The sequence below is a fragment of the Argiope bruennichi genome, chromosome 6 (genome assembly GCF_947563725.1).
Source record: "Argiope bruennichi chromosome 6, qqArgBrue1.1, whole genome shotgun sequence".
Taxonomy (NCBI): Eukaryota; Metazoa; Arthropoda; class Arachnida; order Araneae; family Araneidae; genus Argiope; species Argiope bruennichi.
Window position 1 is genome coordinate 49,688,674 of NC_079156.1, and position 26,687 is coordinate 49,715,360.

The 26,687-nt window shown below is 24.4% G+C and overlaps 1 protein-coding gene across 1 annotated transcript in view; it reads right to left on the reverse strand.

Moving 5' to 3' along the window:
- LOC129972817 (putative elongator complex protein 1) overlaps nucleotides 1-26,687 on the reverse strand; it is a 34,751-nt gene that overhangs the window by 7,880 nt on the left and 184 nt on the right. Inside the window, exons 2-24 of the mRNA XM_056087097.1 lie at nucleotides 26,297-26,435; nucleotides 24,709-24,852; nucleotides 24,025-24,106; nucleotides 21,894-21,974; nucleotides 20,756-20,841; nucleotides 19,296-19,395; nucleotides 17,481-17,571; nucleotides 17,237-17,360; nucleotides 16,774-16,858; nucleotides 15,218-15,451; nucleotides 12,363-12,524; nucleotides 11,425-11,530; nucleotides 11,135-11,311; nucleotides 10,932-11,038; nucleotides 10,709-10,827; nucleotides 9,174-9,330; nucleotides 8,162-8,345; nucleotides 6,849-6,927; nucleotides 6,286-6,365; nucleotides 3,177-3,314; nucleotides 3,001-3,086; nucleotides 1,112-1,260; nucleotides 247-370 (exon numbers count right to left, since the gene is read on the reverse strand). Coding sequence (XP_055943072.1) covers nucleotides 247-370; nucleotides 1,112-1,260; nucleotides 3,001-3,086; nucleotides 3,177-3,314; nucleotides 6,286-6,365; nucleotides 6,849-6,927; nucleotides 8,162-8,345; nucleotides 9,174-9,330; nucleotides 10,709-10,827; nucleotides 10,932-11,038; nucleotides 11,135-11,311; nucleotides 11,425-11,530; nucleotides 12,363-12,524; nucleotides 15,218-15,451; nucleotides 16,774-16,858; nucleotides 17,237-17,360; nucleotides 17,481-17,571; nucleotides 19,296-19,395; nucleotides 20,756-20,841; nucleotides 21,894-21,974; nucleotides 24,025-24,106; nucleotides 24,709-24,852; nucleotides 26,297-26,431 — 2,830 coding nt within the window. The 5' untranslated portion in view covers nucleotides 26,432-26,435. The remainder of the gene's footprint in view (nucleotides 1-246; nucleotides 371-1,111; nucleotides 1,261-3,000; nucleotides 3,087-3,176; nucleotides 3,315-6,285; nucleotides 6,366-6,848; nucleotides 6,928-8,161; nucleotides 8,346-9,173; nucleotides 9,331-10,708; nucleotides 10,828-10,931; nucleotides 11,039-11,134; nucleotides 11,312-11,424; nucleotides 11,531-12,362; nucleotides 12,525-15,217; nucleotides 15,452-16,773; nucleotides 16,859-17,236; nucleotides 17,361-17,480; nucleotides 17,572-19,295; nucleotides 19,396-20,755; nucleotides 20,842-21,893; nucleotides 21,975-24,024; nucleotides 24,107-24,708; nucleotides 24,853-26,296; nucleotides 26,436-26,687) is intronic.

A 26,687-nucleotide genomic window follows, 5' to 3' on the forward strand; every position in this document is an offset into this window, starting at 1 on the left:
AATAGAATCAATTTAAAATATGAAGATGGCTGTGTTTATTTTTTTTTCTTCTTTTCTTTCCATAAGGTGGAAACAAAGTAGATAATTTTCATGCATTTTCTTCATAAGAGATTTTGAAACATTTTAAAATTATTTATTATGAAGAAAAAAAATTTGAGAATTAAAAGATTTGCAGAAATTTGAAAAAGACTCTTTTATTAAATAATTATTTAGTCCAAAATGGCATTTAAAAATAGTTTTACTTACCACATTTGCTAATATGTGACAATGCCTTTTTATATCTTTGAAGATGCATATCAACCTTAAATTTACGATAATTTTCTTCCATTTGTTGCAAAGCATTATAAAAGGGAAGAAATTCTTTGGGATCCTAGAACAAAAGAGATATTTTTAATGTTTGCATATAAAGTCTCTTTTAACATTATTCTAAAGTGCAAATATTTCATTATTTCACACTGATGAGATTTACATAAATTTGCAAATGATTTAATCATGAGGTAACAATAAAAATATAATCTAACAGTTCCTAAGCATACATACAAAATTTCAATGATTTGAGCAATAAAACTGAACTATACACTTGGAATAAAATTGTGCATTTATTGCCATACGACTTAGCTTTTCGACCATGGATGAGTAAAAATTAAAATCTCCCCTAATAATTGGAATCTTAGCAAAGAAATAAGAATAATGCTTACTCTTGCATTCTCATTTAAAACACTAGATAATGAAAATGAAACCAAAATGATTTAGAGTTTTGGATTTTTTTTTTTTTTAATAAAGAAAACACTTTTACAAATGAGTCTTTTTATGTAGAAATGACAATGGGCTAACAAACAGCCTCTGTATTGGGTATTTTTGATAGTGGTTATCTAAGTAAGCTATAAGTTTTTGTATGGATGTAACAATTGCCACAAGCATCTTTATTAATATGTTTAACTTTTAGATATAACTTAATGAACTTTATAACTACCACATTAGAGAAAAAATGGAGAATTTCACACAGATATAATGTTAAAAGAAATTAGCTTTATACAACTTATTGAAAAACATTAATAATTGAATAGGCAGTTGCATATAGCATTTTTATATTAATGGATGGATATCTTACTTTTTGAGACTTTTGCTCAACCATGATAGCAATCTCTAAATCATAAGTTCCCAAAGCAGTATTTCTGAGCTCATGAACATTCACTAAATACAAAAGGAAATTAAGAGCACTGTCCACAGCATCTCGAGTGCTTTTCAAGTCATTTGAATCTACAATAAAAAGGAGAGAGAAAAAATATTTTATGATATATATTTATGCCATCACATGTTTATTATTTGCTATCCTCCCTTTTCATTTTCCAAAATTGTTGTAGCTCCCACTGGTGTAATTCTATTGGGGAAAATAACTTCAGATTATTTTCAAATATAATAGGATACTTCCAAATGTCTTCTAAAGGTAACATATAAATACAAAGGTTCTCTAAAGTAATGGTTACTTCCCCAATTCTGATTTGATATAAAATATCTTTGTTTTTAAAAGATTTTGTTCTCTAACTTAATCAATTAAGAACCTCTCCACAATTACTTAACATTTTTTTCCATATTATATATCTTCAACCAAAAAGCAACCTAAGTTAAAATAGTGCTTTAATACCTTTGTTTTTATATTACAAAAAATTTGTATGTTTTATTTATATTTTTATATACATTTTCAAATTATAGCTTGACCATGTTCCATTTCTTTTTAGATTTTGAAAGTATTGAGCATTATGTTTGTTCATTTTGCAAATTTTGTGTTTCTCCATATATAAAATATTATGTATCAAATCATCAAAATAATGTCTATCCACATGCTTCCACCTGTAGGCTCTGTAATCGAGAATTATTTCCAATGCTTGCTTATAAACCCTTTTATCACCCCAACTCTGTTTAACATAAACTCATGATTTGTAAATAACTGTCCAATGCTTTGGCTTTCAATAAACGACCAGGCTTTTACAGAAAGGCTATTTTGGGGTTTAAGCCTTTGGCGTGTGACATATTCTTTAAGAGGATGTGGAAATCTCTATTTTTCTGTTCATAAACTGCAAGCCAGAATCAACAAGGCTATGGAGTCAGGGATATTTTATGGTGTCTGTATCTATATGCCATTGCTACATGACAATAATACTAGAAAAAGTTTTAATAGTTAGGAGATGAATATTTAATCCTTTTTTCTTTTTTTTTTTCTTAATACTTTCTAGAATCTTAACTTTTCCTAATACATATGAAATGTATTTAACTGTTTGATATTTTAACAAACAAGAAAAGAATGGAAGAAAATTATGGAAAGCCTTCTTTAGATACTCAAACAGTAAATTTTTATAACAACAAAAACAAAAAAAAAAACCCTTTTCAGAGAAAATTATTGTTTTTAATGCATCATTTTGGTTAAAACTTTTACTGATACAATGAAAATGACCTTTTTGATGCAATTAGAAGGCAATTATTATTATATAGATTTCATATTAAGTAATGTAAAAGGTATTCAAGTACAAGTTGTTGACTGTGTGAAATGGAAGTAATTACTATCCAGACAACAACAAATTATCAGTAAAATAATAATCCCTTCTGAGAAGATGCAGCATTACTGTTTTTCCTGCAAAATTTTACAAAAATAGTAGCATATCTATCTGTTTATTTGATGATTGTTTCTGACAGTATGACGGCATCAAACTTAAAATCTTTCTACTTTTTTACAGTTTTTTTTCTTGTTAAAAGAAAAACAAGAAATGGAACTTCAATAATATCATTTTTTATTTTAATTACAAAAAATTAAAAATGATTTAAAACAATTTAAGAAATAATTAAACATATTTATAATATATTTTAAAAATATATTTAACTTGAAATTAATGAATTTAACACATTATCTTAATAATGATTTGACTTGAAAATTATAGAATATGAACTATTAACTAATAAGTAAATCAACTATTAAGTATTATATAATTTAAATAAAATAAACACCTTTAAATGCTTTCAGTCTTATCAATGCTTGATCTAGCTCTGATGGTTCTTTCTTCACATAAGTAGCCAAAAGAGTATGATAATATCTGAAGGGTAAAATAATTAATGAATATGATTGCAAAAAACTACATCATTAATGGAGATCAAGAATAAATATAACTGTAGAAGCATCTCACTTGTTGTCATTTTTGGCATCTAAAATGTTTCTAACAGCATCACAAATAATATTAATTTTATTACTGAGAGCAGAGGTATTGTTTGAACTACATTCTTTAAATGATAGAGGATACATTGTTGCACGAACATCTTCATTCCTAAAAAATAAATAAATATGATATTACTTTTAATATTTATAGTTTTAATAATTTGGTAAGTACTGTGCTATAAAAGAAGATACATCAAAATAATTTTATTTGCAACTAATGTAAAAATAATAATAATAATAATGAAAAAAAAAAAACAGCTTTAAAATAATCAACCAGATAATTATTGAGATCCATATCATCATAATTTAATTCATAATAATTTACTAAATCAATACGCTATACAGTTTTACTAAAATCACAAACATATTTTACACCATATCAGTCACTTTTACTTAATATTATGAACAACTGGACACATATTTCAAGAAAAATTTGCTATTTTTCATGAATAAAGAAGAATATAACAAATAAAGCTGTGTTTGATAAGTGTTTTTATCTTTGTAAATTCATTTTTTTAAATGACAATTTATTGCCATAATAATAGTTTTAAAACAGAAGATATTATTTTTTAAATAATTTCAAAAAAGAAAACAAGAAAGAAAAAGGAATCAGAAAAAAGAAAGAAAAAGAAGTCATTAATATAAAAGATAACAATAAATTTGAATTACTCAATTAAAATTATTTAGGAAAAGAATCATATTAACTCTTGAATGTTCGAAATTAAAATAAATGAAAATTAAAAGTGTTATTAAGAACAAAAACTAGAAACAAATGAAGAAAAATTGTCAATGTAATAAAAAAAATTGTTGCTATAAGTTTCAAGAAATATTTATGATTGATGTTTCTTTAGAAATAATGTTCACATGTATATGAACTTAATATCTATATCTATACTTATAATAAAGCTCAATGTGTGTGTGTGTGTGTGTGTGTGTTGGCGCTCTACAGGCCAGGTCATTTGACATACAGCTATCAAATTTGGTACATGTATACCTTAGAGGTCGGGAATGTGCACCTGGGGTCCCTTTTTTTGAAATTTTAATTAGAATTTTAATTATTAATTAAAAACTAACTTTCCCGCCAAAAAAATCTTCCATTTTCCCCACTGCCAACTTCTCCGCCAAAAAAAAATCTTCCATTTTCCACACCGCCAAATCAGTAAGGCTTCCGTTTCTTTTTTCTCCCAACAGTAATGAGGCTCGGGTTAATATTTTTCAGCGGATTGTTTTAAACGATTCTGTTTATTTTCTTAATGTTTGATGCATTTAAAATTAAACATTGTTAATTAATCCATGTTTCAGATTCATTCTGAAGTAGTTTTGAATTAAAATAACACAGAATAAAGGAAATTAAAAATGTATAATCTGCATAGCGTTACCCCAACTGGCGTAGAAAAATTCACGCATTTGCGTTACCGTAATAGGAGAAGAAAATTAACGCATGCGCATTGTTTTCTGATTGTTGGCATGGCAACCATTATCAACGGACGATTTCAATTACTTTTAGGTTAGTTGTATGCTTTTGTAAATAAATTGTATTTATGTTAGTTATATATTTTTTGTATATGCTTATAGTTTTAAGCGCATCGTTTTTTAAGTAGTTTTTTTAAACCTGTTTTCGACCGATTATTTTAAACGATTCATTTTATTTTCTTAGTGTTTGATGCATTTAAAATTAAACATTGTTAATGAATCGATCTGTTCATGATGAATCTGAGAAAATTTTGTTGACAAATTCTTGAGATATTACATAACTTAAGAAAGATATTCTTTAGTGCCCGTAAAGTTTAAACGCTCAGTGACTCTATTATCAGTAATCATATTATTAAAAAAAATGCTTTGTTTCAGTAAAAAAATATTATTATATTAATTGCAGTTTAGTCATTTCCATTTTAATTTTAAGCATAAATTCTACCGGAACTAACAGAAAATGAGAGAGATACATATTATGTTATGGCCGAAGGACTTTATATTATTATGAGTGAATTACATGACTATCAAAATTTGAAGCTTTAAAATATTTGATGAAGAATCTATTAAAGTAGGAATTACATAAAATATTTAATTATTAAAATTTTAACGAGCATTAAGATTGGCGAACTGGCTGGTCGCCAAAGGCGGCTAGTATATATATAAAATAAGTCATTAATACTACCATTTTTTGAAGTATGATTTTTATAATTTCCTGAAAACAGAACATTCCAAAGAATATATAACAACTATAAATTTGAAACCTATTCTAATGAATATCCCTTTCTTATATACTTCCAACACAACATGAATAATTAACCATATGTGAAATTTCACATTTGCAAAGGAAAATTTTTTAAATTGACATTTTTTAATGGTAGCCTACTTAATTTAATTGATAACAAAAAAAAATTAAATATTTTATTTAAAAAGGAAAATATTTTCATTTATTAAAAAAAAAAAAAAACGAAAAAAATATCTAACAGATAGTATACAGATTTAAAATAAAACCATTTACTCAAAAGTTGGGTATGCAATAAGTATCGAGAAGATCAAAATCTTATTTTCAGATAAGGGCGTTTGTTCACAAAGAGACATTTTCCAATATGAAATCAATAGAAGAAATATAATAAAATTAATCAGGAACCCAAAGGAAATATACACTGTTTAGTAGACAAATAAAGAAAAATATGTTAAAACAGAATATTACATTTATTCCTGAACAAATGGCTTATGAACATAAAAATGACTTGATGAACATAAAAAAGGGTTTATAATTTTGATGAGAATGTATACAATTTTGAAATAAATTAATGGGAAAAAGTAGCACAAAAACACGAGTAATTAAAAGAAAAATTCCCATATGTATTAAATTAAGAAAATGTATATTTTGAATAAATAATCATACAGACAGAAAGTAAAACAATGCGTAAGATTACAAATGATATACAATTTCCTATATACAGTTTCATTTCATACATACATAATTAGGTATTAATTTATTATAAATATGCATTAGTTAAATTTGCTGCAAATTAAACGTTTTTATCCAAAAACAAAATCTCCATTTAAATCCAGCACAATATATATAGCAATAAACATGTTCTTACTTTAAACTTGCTATAAGTAGATTAAGGTCACTTGATGAATCTATTTGGTCAATGACTTGATTAACATGATTCAAAAATTGCTATGAAAAAAAAAGTGTGAAGAAATATAGCACATACAAAAATATAAAAGTAAATTAATGCTTTGACACAGCATATGCCCATGCACACACTCGACAAACAATAATAAAATTACATTTAAAAATTTAAACAATTTCAATGATGAAATTAAATAAATTTAAGGGCAGAAACATAAAACAACTTCCATCATTTTTATGAAAATAATTATTGTCATTTTGATAAGAAAATTTAAAGAAAATAAAATAATTGCAAGTAGTAAGCCAATGATGTCAGTTAACTAATTTATATACTATTTTAATTCATGAATAGTTACAATAGAAAATAATTAAATTATTAGTAGAATAGCACAAGTGATAAAAATCACAGTTTATTACAAATTTAAAATTGCTTATTTTTTTTTTAAGTAAGAGATTAAAAAAAAATGTATGTGGAATAAACATATTTGGAATTCAAAAAACCAAGAAAGAGAAATAATAAACACTTACCTGTGGATTGTGATCATATAAAATATTAAGATCAATTCTTTGCCTCTTAGCAACATCAAAAGCTTTTCCAAACTGCAGACTACAAAAATAGATTTATTAAAATGCACTTATGACAAAATTTCTTATAAAAACAGAATTTTTCTTATTATTATTTACTAATAGTTGAAAAAAATATTTTTAATCTGTGGGTATTTTTATAAACTACATCTTACATAGCAAAATTTTATATATTAGTATATTCTATAAAATAAAAATAATCATATATCTAATTTTGCATAAAAGACATTTGCATCATTTGAGAAAGTAAAACATGTATTCTCATTCATCAAAAAAATTACACTCTTTTCATTATGTAATAAAGTTTAATCCTTTTTAAAAATTGATACTTTTAAAAAAAAATTCACAAATTTGTAAAAACTTTCAACTATTCAATAGTGATATATCATTATAATTTTATCACAAGTAATCTGACATTTAATTGAGAAAAATTGACTTTTTTTCTGACTAATTGAATTAATGAGAAGAGCAGTATTCCACTTGAAATTCTCAAAATGCAATAATCAAATTTTAGACTTGTAAAAATACAATCTTCTATAATCATTAAAAAAAAAAATACCAAATCCAATTTTGCTATTACATTTATTGTTTAGATCAGCATTTATCAAATAATATGCATAAAAAAAATTGAGGTTTGGAAAATGAAATTTCATTTTAGTGTTTTTTCATTTAATGATTAAATTAATAACTTCAATGGATAAAACATATTTTTTAAAAAAAACTAAAGTAAAATTCATTTGTTCTTTAAGGAATGAATGTTATTTGCTCATTTTAGCTGATTTTAGATCTCTTAATGACTTCCTTAAGGATAAAATAAGAAAATTCAATGCTTTATAACTTGGACATTGAAACAAGATAATATATATATATATATGTCATTTAAAGGGCTTTTTTCATATTGGAATTCATGATAATCTCTAATGTTCTAGAAATAAGTTACAATTAACTGCTGGGCACACTGGACAATAACATGGACATCTTGAATAATAATGTATCTTTAATATAAATTTTTAATTTTGGATCTCTGCAGAAGAAAATTCTGAAAAAATTATTATGAAATGGAGCCATTTAAACCACAATTTACTTTATTGCTACCTAATAAATATTGTTATTATTAATAACATCTTATCTGATTACATGGTAATAGCTACAACAATTTATAAAACATATATTAATTGACAATTGTAAATTTGTTAAAACTTAGGCAACGTAGAAGATTAATTGAACGAAATAAAGAAATGAATTTATTTACTTACTTATCAAGATATTTACAAATAGCTGAAAGCACAAGTGCTCTAGGATGAATTGTCTCAAGATTTCCTCTAGGCATCTGCAGAATTACACTAGTTGTTTTAAAAGGTGCAATAACAATTCTTGCTCCTTTTTCTACTTTCTGACTTTGAACTTCAGATGGCAAGGCATTATTTTTAATTACTGTATCTATACAAAGAAATAATTAATATAAATTTATCACATTAAGATTGGAATTTCAAAGTCTGGATATAAAAATTATTATGGTTACATTTCGAAGAAAATAAAAAAAGAATTGTTAAAAAAAAAACTGTTATTCTAAATGATGTAACATTCTATAAAATTAAAAAAAAAAAAAATCATTATAGACAAAACAATTGTTTTAATACATCTGTTGATGAAATCTTGCCTTTTAAAAATTTTTTGAACAGGAATATAACTGCTTAACAGCACAATTTTCATCTGAAAACTTCACACATAAGATAACAAATGCTGTGTCCTTATCTCAGAGTAGGAATTTTTTTTTTTAATAATTTATTAATAAGTAAATAATTACTATGTTTAAAGAAGGTCTCACTTTTCACCTATGTTTTAAAGGCAAATAAATAAAAGATATAGAAGAGAAAATTAATTTCTTTCCTTTGATTTGATTGTATTCTAAAAATTCATTTGAAAAATCAGCTCATAAAATTTTTTCATATTATTTCACTATTTCTTAACATCTACAGAAATTGATACAAAGTGAGAAGTCTAAATATTTTGAAAAAATAATCATACTAACTTAGAACCTACTAAATAGAAGAACCTTAAAAAAAATCTAAAATTTGTTAAATTTCTTGATTAATGATATATCAGTATATAATATGACTCAAAAAATCTTACAAAGTGTTTCAACATTCAAAGTTACATAAAAGAATATTTAATGAAAGATCTTTTTGCAGTGCAAAACTAAAAAATATACTCAATTAAAACATTTTGAAAAAAAAAAAAAGTATTTAGAAATTTTTTTCTACATACCTAGTAAATCAGATTTTTTGGAAAAACATTTCAACACATTATCAATAGTAGTCACAAGAAGGAACTCTTCATGAATATAGTATGAAGTGCAGCCAGATAAAATAATATGGTCATTACAAAACAAGTTATACTTTTCACTCAGTCCTAACAAAAAGTCCTAAAACATAATAATAGTTAGATAGTAAGAAATCCATGTAATACAGTATTTTTTTTTTCAATATAAAAGAAATATATTTAATAAACGTATAACAATAACCTCAAATTTTATTTCTCATTTTTTTAAAGAAAGGAAGCTAATTCTTTGTAAAGGATATATACAGTTACTTCTTAGTACTTGTTTTTTTAATCAGGGAAGAAAATATTTTCCTGCAATAATAAGTTTTAATGAAAGATTACATAGCTTTAAATATATATATTTTTTACTTCTCGGGGAAAATTTTAATAAAAAGAAAAAAATCTTAAAATAAAGGACAGATATCAGTTACAATCTACATTGTTTACTCTTCGATAATCTTTACAATCTTATTCAATAAATATAAATATAAAAAAATTATAAAATGCATTATAAAAATTATAAAGAATAATTAAATATTAATTATAAATGATGCAAAATTATCCTTACAAGATGTAACATTAAATTAATAAAAGTAGGCAACTATGTTAAAAAAATATGCTGGCAATCATAAAAATAAAGTATTATTAAATCTTCAACAAAATATTTTTTTAAAAAAACCCAGCTTCACGACATTTCTGTGATCATAAAAAGAAAAGCAGCAATTTACAATCTTGAGAATATTTACCTAAATTTTTGTAGTCTTTCAGCATTTAAATGAATAGTTTAATTTTAAAATTCCATATAATTTCAATATAATTGTTTAGTACAAGATTTATGTCTTGTATATTGGTATTTTTTTATTAAAATATCAATAAAAGTTAAATATGTATATTATAAAATATTTAAAAGGAAGAAACCTAAAAGCATTATTTTCAAAATCTCATATCATTACATTAAATCACATATTTATCAAATTTATTAAATAATACATAAAAAAAAAACTAGAATTATTTAACTTAAAAATTCTGTTTCTCATTACAAAACATTTCACCAAATATAAATGAACAGTAATGTGAAAGATATCATTTTTCAAGAATGGAAAGAAAATCATTGATTTATAAACTGGAAACAAGAATATCTTCAAATTCTATAAATAATAAATATAAAACGAAAAGGCTCATAATCTGAACCTATAAAGTTCCTTTTCATTTTAGTTACTATAATTTTGTATAGTATTAGAAATTATGCACTCAAACTATTGCTTATTTTGTCCAAGAGAATGCTCTGAAGAAACTAAAAATGTCCCTAATGTTGATTTAAAAAGCATTTCATATTCAAATGAAGAAATTGAAAATTTCTGCAGCATTATATTATATATTTGTAAACTATTCTCAATTAGTCAAAATTTTGATATGTACCAACACATGATTATTCAATCTCATCACAAAATATGATAGTGTGTACAGTTAAAAAAGCGTACCTTTCCATCAACAGATATCACAGATATGTTAGGACATGTTTGTAGAAGAACAAGAGGTTTATCATTATCACAAAGCCATGGAGTCATGACTTCATTATTAGAAGAGCTTTTTAAAGAATCTGAAAAAAAAAAAAAAAATGCACATAAAACACAGTAAATATCACACATAGAAAATCAATTATTATGAAGCACACAAAATAATTATAATAATATATACAATTACCTGTGTTTATTTGGAAAACTCTCCCATCATCTAATAGAACTGCAATAATATTCCCACTTGCATTACAAGTCATTCCTACAACAGAGCTATCTAACTCTGTTAAAATACTAAAAACAAAAATAATTGATTAATGGAATAAAGAAATTACAAGAACCATACATGGACAATAATTTCCAACATCATAAACTTCATAAAATACATACTTTCCAGATAATTCAGCACTCAGTTCAGCAGCTTCAGATGGAGCCTCCAATGATAAAATACAGTATTTGGAATCCTGATTATTTCTGTTACAAAAGGCTACACACAATATTTTATAATTTGTCCATGTCCAATGACAAAATCCAAATAATAATGCATTATCATTTTTTAATTTAAAGCTATAAAAGAAACTTTTTGTTAGTAAAGCTTTTGCTAGTACTTATATTCATATGAACAAACATAGATAATTAATTATTAATGCAATAATAATATATTGAAATGATTGTTTTACTTAGAGGAACCTAGAAAAGAGTAAGGTTGAACTTGAGATTTAAATCCATTGCCACCAGCAGCAACTAATTTTAAACTACAGCCTTCAGGAGATTCAGAGGTCAAACCTAGAATTTGGGTACATAGAATTAAAAAAACACACACACTTGTATAAAAATTAGAAATTTCAAAATAATTTGAAATTAGTTAGAAAAAAAAAAGTACATAATAAGAATAAAGTACAGTAGACTCCCGCTTATCCGCGGGTGGGTTATCCGCGCCTGCTGCACTAAGTTTTTTTTTTTTTTTTTTTGCTTCCAAGCAAAGAGAAAATGCTTCCAAAGCAAGAAGCAAACACAAATGACGGATTTCTTCAAAAAGGTGAAGTTTTACAGTTATGCTTTTGTAATTACATAATACATTACAGTATTAAAACAGTACATATGTATTAATTTTTCTGTGTATCCTTGACGCCTCTCGTAAGTACGAAGTTCTTTTCTGTTTTCATTAACAAATGCATTTGAGTGATATACTAAAATATTAAGCGTTAGTTAAACATTTCCTGCTGTTTATTTTACGTTTTATTGTACATAAAACGATTTTTCAAAGTTCGAATGACTGTTTTCTCTTTTGCTATACCCGTTTTTAGCTTTTTTCGGATTATCCGCGATGTTTGTTATCCGTGGCGGCCGCGCCACCCAATTCCGCGGATAATCGGGAGTGTACTGTATTAAACAATTTAGAAATAATTAAATATTTGTAAATTTAATGGTAATAAAATTCTTTAGAAATTAAATAAATGATGCACTGAAAAGCAAGCAAAATTTGAAGTATTAAATTAAATAAATACAGTAAACATTTCAGAGAAAAAATAATTCGATTTTAATTTTTTTTAAAAATCAAGAAAGAAAAAAAAAGTAGTTGATACTATAGCTCAAAAGATATAAAATATGCACAAACCTTTCCAAAAGAACATTAATTTTGAGTTTCCAAGGTAAATAGCAAATGCAGGAATGGTTGGAGCAAAAAATACTGACTGAATCGAACTTGTCACTGAAAACATATAACCACAAAGAGGTGGAGGAACAACAAGTTTGCCAAATGGTGAAATCAATAGTTTTTCTACAATATAAGAAAAAAAAAAGAATATAATCAAAAAAATATATATTTAGAAAAGAATACTTATATTATTCCTGAAAAAAATATTTATGAGCTAATAAAATTAGAAAGAAATTTGTATCTTCTCCATTGTTAGCAAAACATAATTTTACTCAAGATCAATAATGTTTCAGAAAATGTTTCATTAAGTTAATTTTATTCATAATACACTTGACTCTTTTTGCTTGGCTGAAAAATGCTTAAAAATAAATTTATTTCTGACAATAAAAGAGAAATATATATTATTCTACAGAAAAGTAGCTAATTTTAATAGCAGAGGCCAATATAAATCAGGGGTTTCACAAAATGAGAGATATTTTTAAGCAAATTAGATAAAATGATTACAAAAATAATTTGTTTTTATCAACCATAAAATTTTTGCAAATAAAAAAAAGCAGATGCATATTTAATAAAATTCATATGAAGTAATATTGAATAAAATAGACTATTATATAAATTCAAAAAAAATTTAATCAATCATAAATGCTGTTATAGAACATTTACAGAAACAGATGGAAAAAAAAAAATTAAATATCTTCCAATTACTATTCCTTGATTTGTTGAGTGACAGTCAGTTGCTTCTTCTACTAAGCTAAAATAAAACGCCTGCAATAACAAAAACAAAACAAATGTTCCACAACCAGAAATCAATCCAGGTATTGGATCAACCACATGATCCTAAATTAAATCTGTCTTTATAACCCATTCCTTTGATTTTGAAGAATTAAGTAGTATTGAAAACAAAATTTGGTGCACATATCCAGAAACAAATCCTGGAGCACAAAAAATTATCTAAGATAAATTAAAAAAATTTCTATGAAATTTCAATTTTTCATAAGAAAGTGCTCAAGGATTATAAGTGGATTATCAAAATTTACTTGATACAGTAATAAAAAATTTTGATATATATCAAGGAGAATCACCTGTATACTGACAGATTTCATAGGACAAAGTTCATTTATCTTCCACTACAAATTGCGATCTATCTCAGGTAAGATTATTTACTGTAAGGAAAGCTTTCCTTACTAGTATAATAAGGAAACTTATAGGTTGTCTTACTGTATAATGGTAATAGTCTTGCACCAGTTTAGTACATTTCTCAGCAACTTATTTGCTTCTCATTAAAATAGTAAATTTATTAACTATGTTATTAAGCCAGTAAAATGACTACACAGAAATGATCTATTTCTATGTGAGTGGAAGAGGATATTTAAAAATTAACACTGAGTAAATAAAAAATAATGTTTTTTTTATTTTTTTTTTTTTTAAATACAATCAAAAATCCAAGAATGTGATTGGGCAGAGCTTAGAGAATCCAAAAGAAATCCTCTCACAACTTTTGAGCAAAAAAACTTAAATTTATGAGGCAATTTTTTAGAGATTTGGATAAAAGTTTTGTAAGCCCATCTTATTAAATATTGAAAAGAATCTGTTTATAATATTTAATTGCCTTTTCCCAACTTTAATCGAAGATGTGTTTATTGATGTTTACATAAGATTGATAATGGAGGATAAAAACAATTTTTGATGAAAGAATGAAATCAACCATGAGAAAAAGCAAGAATTATTTTCAATGACATCATTTATTTTATGAAATTGGAAGGATTCCAAATATACAACATAGGTGGACAAAATGTTACAAAATTTATATTTCATGTTACAATATAATTGTGACATGAGTTTAAAATACACTTTTTTTTTTTTTTTCTTTTTGAATGACATTTTGAGTTTTCTCGTGAAAATCTTGATGTGTTGATGAACAGCATAAGATATTTGATCAAAATATAAAATGAATGAAAAAAATATCAAGGGAACTAAAATACCAATAAAATGGCAAATCACTATTGTGGGGGGGAGGAGTAAAAAAATATTGAACCAGGTCAAAAATTTAAAGGAAAAACAAACATTTTGTTTTTTGAAGAAAAGGAAAATACATCTAAAGTTTCAAATTCAATTTCTGTTTATGCATAAATCTGATTTCAATCTTAGTTTATTTCATTTTTCTATTATATTTTTGTTAATAAAATAATTTTTAAATTCTAAATATGAATGCTTTTAAAAATATCCTAAGTTTTTAAATTCCTATTTGCAATAAAAAAATGTTAAAAAATCATATAATTCTCAAAAAATTATGTAAACCTCAAGGAATAAGACTGCATATTTTTTTTTATATTATTATAATTATGAGATTGTGTTATTTTTGAATTAATTCCTTTCAACTGATCGTTTTGTTTTGCTTTAATAAACTGGAAAGAAACGTAACTATTACATGTTGCTAGAGTATCATTGATTAATTTGAATCTAAATAAAACTTGCTGTCACTATATAGAACCATTAGAATAGTAAAAGAGAGAGAGAATAGTAAAAATGTTTAAGACATCAGGTTGAGAGGTTAGCTAGATAAGAGTGGCAAATTTTAATGTATAACAACAACCTGTATGAAAACATAATAATTAATTGTGATACAATATTTATAACACATTAAAATATTCATTTAATTAAATAATTCATTTAATGCAAACAGGAAATTATCTTATCCTTTAGAAATTGTATAGTTTTAAATAGCTCATTAAAATATCTTTTAACTAATTGATACTCCAAATCTATGATATATAATAAATGCAAACACATCCCAAAGATTATAAAAAATAACCTACCATTATCTATGGATGCAACAATAGAATCATCACAACCATTATTGCCAGAACCATGAAAGATACACCATGCCCATTTGAAAGCATAAAAATCTCCTGTAGACTGATTATAGCATTGTAATTCATTAGGATGAAATGAGCTCCATTTTACAATCAAGGGTTTATAAGGTGTGAAAATATTCAAGAAGAACTTCTGTTTCAAGAACCAGTGATAATTAGAAGAGGTCCAGAGCATAACTAAAATATATATGAAAATTAATATTTGTCATGAAATAATGCCTGTAAAAGATAAAATATAATAAATAAATTTTAAATATAAAAATTGAGCAGTTGAAAACACATGCACACACACATAAAATCATAAAATATAATAAATATTAAAACATTGTTGTTTATAATACATTGTTTATATTCTTATAAAGAAGAGATTATTATAAATTTTTATAATATTTGAATATGAATTTTGGCTTAAATGCTTTTTTTTCTATACTAATTAAATTTATTAAAAATAAATGATCAGCAAAGCATTTAATGTATAATTTTAATAAATAAAAAAAGACTAATAAACAGTATCAAAATATGAGGGGGAAAATAAAAAATCTAATTAGATGCTAATATACAACTAATAAATAGATTTAAGTAACAGTTTTTTTTTTAAAACAAAAACTCGATTCATATCTTTATCTTGCTATTATGACTTCAATAACAAATTAAAAAAAAAAAAAAACATTAAATAGAAAGAATTACATCTGGTAAAAAAACAAAAAAAAAAAAACATGAGAAATGTGAAGACAAATAATAATAATAATCTAAACTGGATATAGATTTATCTAAATATATTTGTTAAATACTAGCATATTTATTGCTTCCTCTTCAAATAAATTTTAATTTTGTTTCTTAATTTAGTAAAAAGAATGAATCAATTCTTGCCAAAAACTGTTTGTAAAAACTTTTTGGTATAAATATAAGGATCATATTTTAATTGTCAATTTTTCTAGCAAATGAAAGATTTAAGAGAAAATATCCTGCATTTTGAGAAGAATAAATTTTCTCTGGATTAATTAGAAATCTTCAAAAGCCCTTTCAAACTAGAAAGAAGAAAAATTAAAAAATGTTATTAAAATTGCAAATTCTAATTCTCTAAATTTTTTAATTCGTTAACTTAAAAGATTTAAACAGTACCATTAAATTGCATATAGCTTGCAGAAAAATGATAATAATCTTTTTAAAAAAATGCTTTATACCAATTACTTCTCTCAAAGGAACCAAAAAAAGTGATGAGATTATAATATTTTAATATAATATTATAAGCTATGTAGTTATCATATTTGATAATTCAGACAGTATTCATCTACACTACATAATTTACTTTGTTAATAACAAATATTATTGCAGAAATTAAGATAAAAAAAATTATAACCTTTCCTTAAACAACTGCAAAAAAGTAAATAACACTTTTAAACAAAGGTTTTAGAAATAAATTTTAGAAATATTAACTTATAAGACAGTATTAGATATCTTATAAATTGAGATATTTTGTGAATACCAAAATAATTTACCTTGAAAATCAGTAGGGTTATCACATATTTCCTCAGCTACAACAAGTAAAATACTTGAATCAGAATTCCAAGATAAAGTTGAAACCTGTCAGTTACAAAATAATAAGGGAAATAATGCAATTAATTACAAATTAATTTTAACAATTAATAATTACAAAATAATTACGAAAGTTTGGAATGCTTTTTTATGATTTAGTGTAATTAGTTTTTATGACTTAGCCAATTTGAAAGTAAATATTTATATTTAATAGGAATTACAAAATAAATTTTTCTGGCAATTAAATAACAAGACAACCTTTTTATGTTCATTATTTTCAATGGAATATTAATATATTTTCCAAAAAATAATGAAAAATTTCTCATAAAAAACAGGACTCTGCAGGAGGAGTGAAAACTAGATTAAATATAAAAACATCACTGCAAAATTATCTGATATATAATGATATACAAAATGCAAACTTACTTTGAAAGTATTAGGTTTAAAAGGCAAGGTAAATTCACCATGTCGTAAACCATTTTTCTCAAAAAATATGATTTGATGCTTATTTGGGCATTGTTGACTGCATGCTATAACATTTCCAAGAGGTCTATAAAAAATTATATTATTGGCAAGAAATTTTTTTTGGATACTTGTATTTTAGATAATTGATATTATTTTCACTTAAATATAAAATGTTCATCTGCAATGATTTGAAAAACAAACAAACCTCCAGCATACAGGCTCTTCTAATCCTTCAACAACCTCACTAGTATACTGCAACACAGCTGCTTGATTCCATACACGCAATAATCTGTAGCCTAAATATTACAGATTGTTAATCACATTATTTTTTTTTTCAAATCAATAGATGTAGATATTGAGTGGATGATAGAAAAATTTGCAAAATAAAATATATATCATCTTTTGTTCTTTAACAAACCACGGAAATTTTTTAAAGAAAGTATAAATAGGGTTATATATTTCAAATTCTCCTTCTTCATTTTTCCATTATTTTTTTTTATTTGTTATCATAATCATTCTCTAATTTAAAAAAAGTATTTATTGTATATTATCTAAAAAGTGATTAAGTTTGAAAAAAAAGTAATGAATAAAAAAACAATTCAAAGTAGTCATTTTACAATCTTAATTAACAAGTTCTAAGTCATGATAATTTTTAACTATATGTGCTTTTTTTTTTTTTTTTTTTTTTTTTTACAATTGAAAAGAAGAGCCAGTATTGAAATATTGATTGTCATCAGTTGATAATCTTGATTTATAGTTAATTCAAAGATACATCTGATTTAATAGAACATATATAACATAATGATATAAAAAAATTGAGCCCACATAGTAGTTAATCTTGGAAAAAATAATTTTTCTATGAAATTAAGAAGTGTGATTACTAATATATTTCATGCTAGTTATAGTTATAAATTATTCCATTGAAGATAGAATAAGCTAAGTTATACAGCTAAAGCGAAAATTGGCACAGAAAGAAAAAATGTACTCAAACCAGTATCAATGCACTTGACATTGGTTACTTAAAAAGCAAGGCTAACAATTCAAGTTGTTTCAAATATAATTTATGTATCTGCCTTTAAAAAAATATTCTTACCACAAATAAACAATGCACAGAATATTTAATCTGACTTACATTAGAGAGTATATTTAGGTACAGAGATTAAAATGTTTTCATTCACAAAATTGTTCGATAATTAAAAATTATTAAAAAAAAAAGATATTGTATAGAATTATGAAGAATGAGATGGAAAGTTAAAAAAAGAGCATGATTGTTAAACGTATAAATGGTATAAATAAATTCAAGAGTGGTGAAGAAACAGAAAGTTATGTATGCACTTAAATAAAAATGTATTTTTCTTTTATTTCAGATTTAAATGGATATACAATAAGAAATAAACTAATCCTAGATACAAAAGTGATTAGATTGTTTTTCAGTTAATGTCTAAGAATCTTTGTAAAGGAAGACTGATTCATAAATACGAAAGTTGCTTAAATAACTGTAGATTTAATGCATACACTTTTATTAATTTTTTAGATTTTAAATAATTATATATTAAGATTTTCCCTTCAATTTAGCATTTAAAATACATATGTATTCAAATCATAGCTAAAAAATTAATAAGACAAAGTAAAACTAAGATTGCAAGTTCTGTTCTTTTAAATTAAGAGAAAAATAATAAAGTAAAGGTATAAATACATCTTATTACAAGAATCATTGATTGTTTACATAGCTTATTATGATATGCATAGATTTTTGCTCCAGATATAAAGTAAAAGGGATTCATCTTTTCTGAAACAGGTAATTTTATTTCATCTTATTACTGTTAAATGTGATCAATGAAGTGTAACATTTTGGAATAAATGTTGAGCTTCCTAAAATAATGATTACATGCTTGAAAAATAACTTAATTTGAATTTATTCTTTACTGGGCCTTAACATAATAATTCTCTAAAATGCATGCATCATTGTACATGGGTAGAATTTATAAAAATTCCCAACAATCAGAAGAATTATTCATACCTTTTGATTTATCCACACTTGAAGTAACAAAATACTCTCCATCTTTCCGCCAGCTTATCCTAGATTTTAGGTCATCATAAGGTAAAGCTTGTTGTGGTTCCTACATTAAAATGCAACAACACTTAAGTATCTCTCTGAAACACAGATGCTAATTTCAGTTATTATAAATTAGCTATTAATATGGACAAATAATTAATTATAATTTTTAAAAATTTGAGCAGCCACAATACAAACTTGAAACCAAATATATATATGTAATGATATTTTAATTCTAATTTCAATTTAATTAATTTCCAAGATTTATCTTAATTTAGCCCATAGTAACTTCATTCTAAAAATATTCTCTTATTTCGTGAACCAATTCGACTTTCAGTTTAATTAATTCCTCTGTAAAACTAATGTGCCATCAGTACTACGTCTGAAATGAAAGTGATACTTTTGCCCTTATCAGATGTCAAAACATGTATTCCATTGCCGTGTGGCCAAAAATCCTATGTTATAAAAGACTAGTGATCATCTGTTTTGCCCCTTTTTGCTTCTTCTTTACTTCTGTTTTGTGCCACACTGCACCTACTTGTAAATAAATTGCTTTCCTAAGATGGAAATTAAAGATAATTAAAAATACGTCTCGTCTATGTCTTCAAACATGCACTCTGCTTCAACCAAAATAATGTTACATATATATACATATGTATAAACACAAACAAGTAAAATAAGTATATTAGATAATAAAATGAATAAATTTATGCTAAAAAGAGATATTAAAAATATTGTAAAATTATAAAATAAAAAGAAAATTAATTGAATTCAAGCATGATGAAATTTGATTCCAAAAATGCTGAAATCCAAATTTCCATGCAAATAAATCCAGCCTTATAAGGCTTTAAAACATCCAATTCAGTAAAACAATGCTACTAATTTTGAATTCTGCATTTCAGCATATATAGAACAGCAGTGATGCATGCAGTAATACGAGATCCTTGGTAAATGTTTGTAGTATAGCTTGTATTTCAATACTAGAGAGAACAATAGCTGCGTCTATGCATTTATACCACTTTAGATCATGGTTCTCTAAGACAGCTGTTTCCTTGGCCCTTCACCAATACTTCACCTCACAATTAAGCCACTGTAATATACAGATTCATTTGCTATGGTATGCTTTTTTTTAGTTCACTTTTTAACAATTTCAATTGCAAAGAATTATGTAGTGGATTTTTAATTACTACCTTAGGAAAGTAATAAAAGTTTTTGGTCCATGAATTTCAACAAATATATCCAAAATTCTAGCATACTCTACTTGGAAATCCTTGTTAATCCTTTACCAAGATAGATATACTTAAGTTTCTGGTTATAAGTATTTTTAAAAATTGCAGTTTAATAAGCAATACAAAAGAATTTTTTGGAAAAAGGTGTAAACTATGAGACAAATAATGGGGGGGGGGGGGAATAGATATATTGACCTTTTGCTTAATACGAGCAGCCTCTTTTCCTTCAGATCCATGAAACTGTGTTGTTTTAGAGCCCCATCCAACATTAATTGGTTTACCTAAAAAAGAAAAATTCAAAATATTATCAAATACTTCTAAAAAAAGAAAAAGTGCAATAGTTCTAAGAACTATTTATAACATTTAAATAAGCCTATTAAAAATTCAACTCAGAAAATCACCATTTTTTTTATTATTGTTGAAAAATTATTTAAAATAGAATTTAATGTGTGAAAAAATTAGCAATTAATATGTGAACAATGTAATAAATTCGCAATGTTTTCTATGATTCGGAAATGAAATGATATAATAGTAATACAGAAGAAGTATGAGAAAATAAAATATAGAGCAACAATATGATATCAATGATAAGTAAACAATTTTAGGAAGAGATCAAAAGAGATTATAAGACTCTATAATAATACTAACTCATTTGACTGTAATACAGAAATAAAGCAAGAAGTCTAATTCTCTTGATAAAATTAGTGCTAATACACAGAAGTTTAACAGTTTTACAGAAATATTAAGGGAATATTGACAATTTATACTATCAGCAATGTTCTAATAAAACCTAAATTATAAAATCAATTCTATACCTATTTCTCTGATCGAATCTATGTTCCACTTATATACTTGGACAGAGAACTTAATATTAGAGCAGAGATATGCAATCAATAATTACTTTTGTAAAATGATAAATTCACAGTTCATCCACCTAAGAAAAGGTATTCTTATTCATACTATTTATATAATAAAGCATTCTAAGCTAAACTATCAATTCTGGACTTAGATGTTAGTAATCTAATGTTAGTATCTAAATGTAAGCAATCTGAAATATCCAAGTAGACAAACAGTATTTTTAAAAAGTTCATGAGTTAACATAGTTAATGTTAGCATTGCAATAATTCATTCTATTGTATAACTGAAATTAAAGTTATTCATCAAAACTAGAAGAAATTTTATATCATCAACACATCCAAATATTTTTTTTTTTTTTTTTGACTAAGAAAAGATAAAGAATTTATTTTTCTTTAATATTTTTCTATTAAAACTAACTAATTGCATTAAATTTTTTTTATTTTAAATAATTTGTACAACAGCTAAATGAGCTTACTTTCTCCAAATTCATCTGTACAAAGACTCTTTTCAGCAAAAGCATCAAATTCTTTAGTCATCATAATTAAAGTCCCAGCACCTATACAAACAAAAGGTATATATGTATTACAGTTACATCTTTAGAAAATTTTTTATCAATCAATGAATTCTTTTATTAGCTTAATTAACAAATTTTAAAGCAGGTTGACCTGCCTTATAATAACTTGAACATTTTTTATTATTCTCTATGGTACTAAGCTTATGTGCAATTGAACTATGTATTACTAATATCACTTCCTGTTAAGTTTCTTTTTTATTAACACATTGAAGGTGGGAGGCTAAAATTACAATTTGAAAAGGAACAAACATTGAAAGCAGGAATCTGTAATTTCATTTTCACAGTAAACAGCAGTTAACTCATATTGCATTCGATTTTATTTATTTTTTATTTTAAACATGTATTTTATTTCCTTTCTTTTTTTATTATCAAACTGACAAGTATGTTAAAAAAAAAAAAAAAAAAAAAAACTGGATTTGAATGCTATGTATTCAAAGCCTGGAAAATCATGTCAACATGCTAATAAATTTAGAACTTATAAAAAACTTTAACTCATAAAAATTTATAAATGGAGTTTGGGGTATAATGTAGCAGACCTCCACATGGTGCACCCAGGTTAACACTAAATCTGCTACAGCTTTGCCTCCTTCCTTGTGTCTCTGAAGTTATCGGAAGGCTAGAGACCTAATGGCATCATAAGCAATCTTCTGAGCATTTATAATAAATAAATAAATGGAGTTCAACAAAAAAATTTTTAAAAACAATTAACTGTCATATATTGAATTATATATTCAAAATGCCACTAAAATATGCTATCATATATATATAATATAATTTACAAATATTATGATTTATATGTTTTAGGAAAAAGGCCTCTCTCTTTTGGTCAACAAGCACTTTTAATAAATAATAACATGCCTTTCTTCAAAATGAAGAAAAAAAAAAGTTCAATAGTTTATTCCAAAATTTATTCATTCTGAAACATTGAAATTCTTCACTTTTCAGTTATTCTTAAAGACAGAAGGTATGACATATACAATATAACTATGACAACAATATGTCAAGTCCCTGCTCTTAGAATATATCATTCCTGGTAAGTTTAAGGTAGCTATAAATAGAAATATGAATAGTCTTCTGTGGTTTGTTTTTTTAAATACAGATAAGTTGGAAATAAAGAAATGAGTTATTTAAAAATATTTGAAAAAAAAAAAAAAGAATTGCAGCAAAATGCATATTTCAATCAGTACCAAATTCAATATCTCTAGATTAAAATAAAATAAAAAATCTGACTTGTAAAGCACCAACATATACACATTCTCCTTCATTATTAATAGAGATTTTTCAGTGAAAACATCAGGGTTACATTTTTTTTTAAAAACGATTTTGCTTATGCAGAATAAAGATTTTACTTTTATCATTTCATTTTGAAATATCACCTCATTTTTATGAAAACAAAAGAAAAGGAACATCTAGTTCTATCTTCACATATTTAGTTTGCACACATTAATAAAATTGATGTTTAAGTGATACATGTTATTATTTATTGCATATTTAAACAATTTTGAAATTTATAATTAATAAATATTAGATTAACTTCCTATACAATAGCTATATTTTATTTATGATATGTACTATTTGTTATCTGCCAATGTTCATTTTTTTAAAATTATTGTAAATCACTTGTTTCTTTATGATTTCAAATGCAAACCACTGAAATTTGGTATTCTTAAAACCAACAGTTATTTCCTCAGTAGAAATCAAATAGTTTCTAAACATTTAAAAATTTGGTCAATATTTATATATAGAAAGCTAAAATGAATTTTCTTACTTATTTATTAATACAGATAAAATTTATGAATATATTAATCAAGAACAGACAATAGAACAGAAGTAAATAGAACATAGTTATATTGTCTGCTTACAACAAGTAAGTATAAAAAAATAATATAATTATAAAAAATAATTTTTTTCTTAAAGTAATGAAAAGTAACACACATTTTAATTTAATATTTTTTTTTAATAATTAGGAATAATGTATGATATGAAACCAAATAATACAAATAAAAAATTATAAATAATAAAAAATTAAAACCTGTTAATAAAACAAGAAATTCTTGATCAGGACTCCATGCAAAATCTTCTATGGAAGTCTCAACAAATCCAACTGCTGATATCTATAGAAATAGCAAAATTTCAATCAACAAAAAAGTAATATGTAACTTTCCAAAATACATAGCTATACATGCCATCATAAAAGTAAAATCGATGACCAACTACTATTGTGGCTATTACTAATTACTAATTTTATCATTTCATTCATACAGTTTTTATGATGGAAGGATTCTGTTGTTTCATTAATCATTATATAATTATAAAAAAAATATTAACATATTTAAGTAATTCAATATATTATTACAAAAAAAGTCATTTCACAATATAATTCTATTAAAATAAAAAGAAATGTGATTTTAATTGATTTCCTGTGATTAAATTATTTCCTTTGTTTTCATAGTTGCATTAATTTTTCAAAAATATAATACTTGTATACAAACATAAGCATGCACGTAAAATAGTGAAACAGAAAATGCCAAATAATAATAACAATAAAAAAAAAATTATTGCTCATTTAAATTACTCGAATGTCTAAAAACATAAATATAAAAACATGTAGTTCAATGAATTTTAATAAATGATATATATATTTTAAATCTAAGAATTCAAGTTTCGGTATTAGTACAAGCAAACATAATTATGAAGCAAATGCAAGGATCCATACCTCCCCATCATCTATATTATACATGTAAAGATCTCCTGATGAAGCAGCTATGAAAACACTATTACTTTCAAACAAAAATTCCATGCCAGTGATGTAGCTCTTGGGATCTTCAATTTCACTAATAAGATCTGCACATGGTATAGCCTAAATAATATCAAATGACCAGAGAAGTATGTTTTTGTTTTGTTTAATTTAAACAACAATTTCAATTTATAAATTATTCAGCATTACTTGGTATATAATCAGATATATTGATTACAGTGGATGATAGGTAAATGAACATTAAGTGCTCAAATGTGATATTCAGTAGCTGATTAGAGACTTATAAGGAGATTTAATTAATTCATTTAGGAGACATATACACCCAAAATAATTATTAAAAATGATAAATTCTTATTACAAATATTCATATATTAAGAATACATAACTGTTGCAAATATAATATTATTATTTCTTTTTTCAATAAATATGTTCTTGAAAACAATTATAAAAGTTCAGAAAAAATAAAATCAATTCTATAATGTACAAAAACTTTATGTAATTAATTTTAGGTTCACTAAAAAAATTTATATACAAATTAATCTCTATTTAAAAACTTCTCACTGCACAACTTGCAAACTTTGCAGCGAAGAAAATTCATTAAATTGAAATTTTAAACAAATTAATCAAAAAAGAAAAAAAAAAAAAAATGAGAGGAAAAAAACAAGACAGAAACTTATTTGTGCATTTTATATAATTTAATATTTATAATATAAGCTGCAAAAAATATCTGTAATCTTGTTTTGCTCAAGTTTATAAAAAGTTTTATGAAAAATCTCTTTCAGTATTTTTTTTTTGTTTTTTTTTTTGTAATTTTATAAAGTTGAAAACACATAATCATTTTCTTAAAATTATAATCTTTTTTGTATTGCATTAAACATTATAAGCTTTCCATTCTAAGAAGTCCCCACCTCTTTTCTTGCAATCTTCCATTTTTTTTTTTTTTTTTCATTATTCACTATAGCATTATTATTATATTTTGTGCCACTTTGCAATATGTCATGCTATATAGAATAATCAAAAATCACCACAACTTCATAAACTTGTAGAAAATTAAGGCTGCATCATTTATCTTTTTCAAAAGCTCCCACATATTTTAGAAATTACAGATTAGGTTAATTTTGTTCAAATTTTGACAAATAAAAAATCACAAAGTGTCACAAAAGATAATTATACAGATATTATCATTAATAATATGCCAGGTAAATAACATATATATGTTATTTAAGTTAAGATTCTACAAAAAAAAAATGTAGCTAAATTTAAGTGCATGGAATTATAACTATATTCACGAATATCAAAAGCTCATATTTTAAATTTATTTTTGATATCCAGTCCTTTGTGTTTAATATGAGAAATTGCTGCTACTTGACAAAACTCTCTATTTCATACTTTTTTTTCCGTCTAATAATTTTTTCTAATATTTAGCAAACATATGATAATGAGATGCAGTTCAACACTCCATTTCTAGAGTTAGTTCATTATTAGAAATGTTCTATTAAATTATTATCTTTTACATATTATTGTAGAAATTTAAATTATATCTTACTTTTGGAGATGACTTTTCAATGTAATATAAGGTTTTTGATGAAGAGATGTAAACTTTTTTATCTATATCCACACAAAAATTATCAGCTGGTACAGTTGATGTTTGTTGTGCATTTAGAAGCTTAAGATTCTTCATTTTCCTAAAAATATAATTCATATTAAAGTTTAAACCAATGATACTAATTCTAAAATGTACTAAGAATATTATACGATCTAAATTATAAAAATAAATGCAAATAATAAACTCATTAATCATAGGTAAATCTTGAGAAATGCAACATTGTGCGATTGTTTAACAGAATTATTTTATATATAAAGAATTATGAATTTGATACATATATATATATATATATATATATATATATAGGCTTTCAGAACAGAGGAATATATAA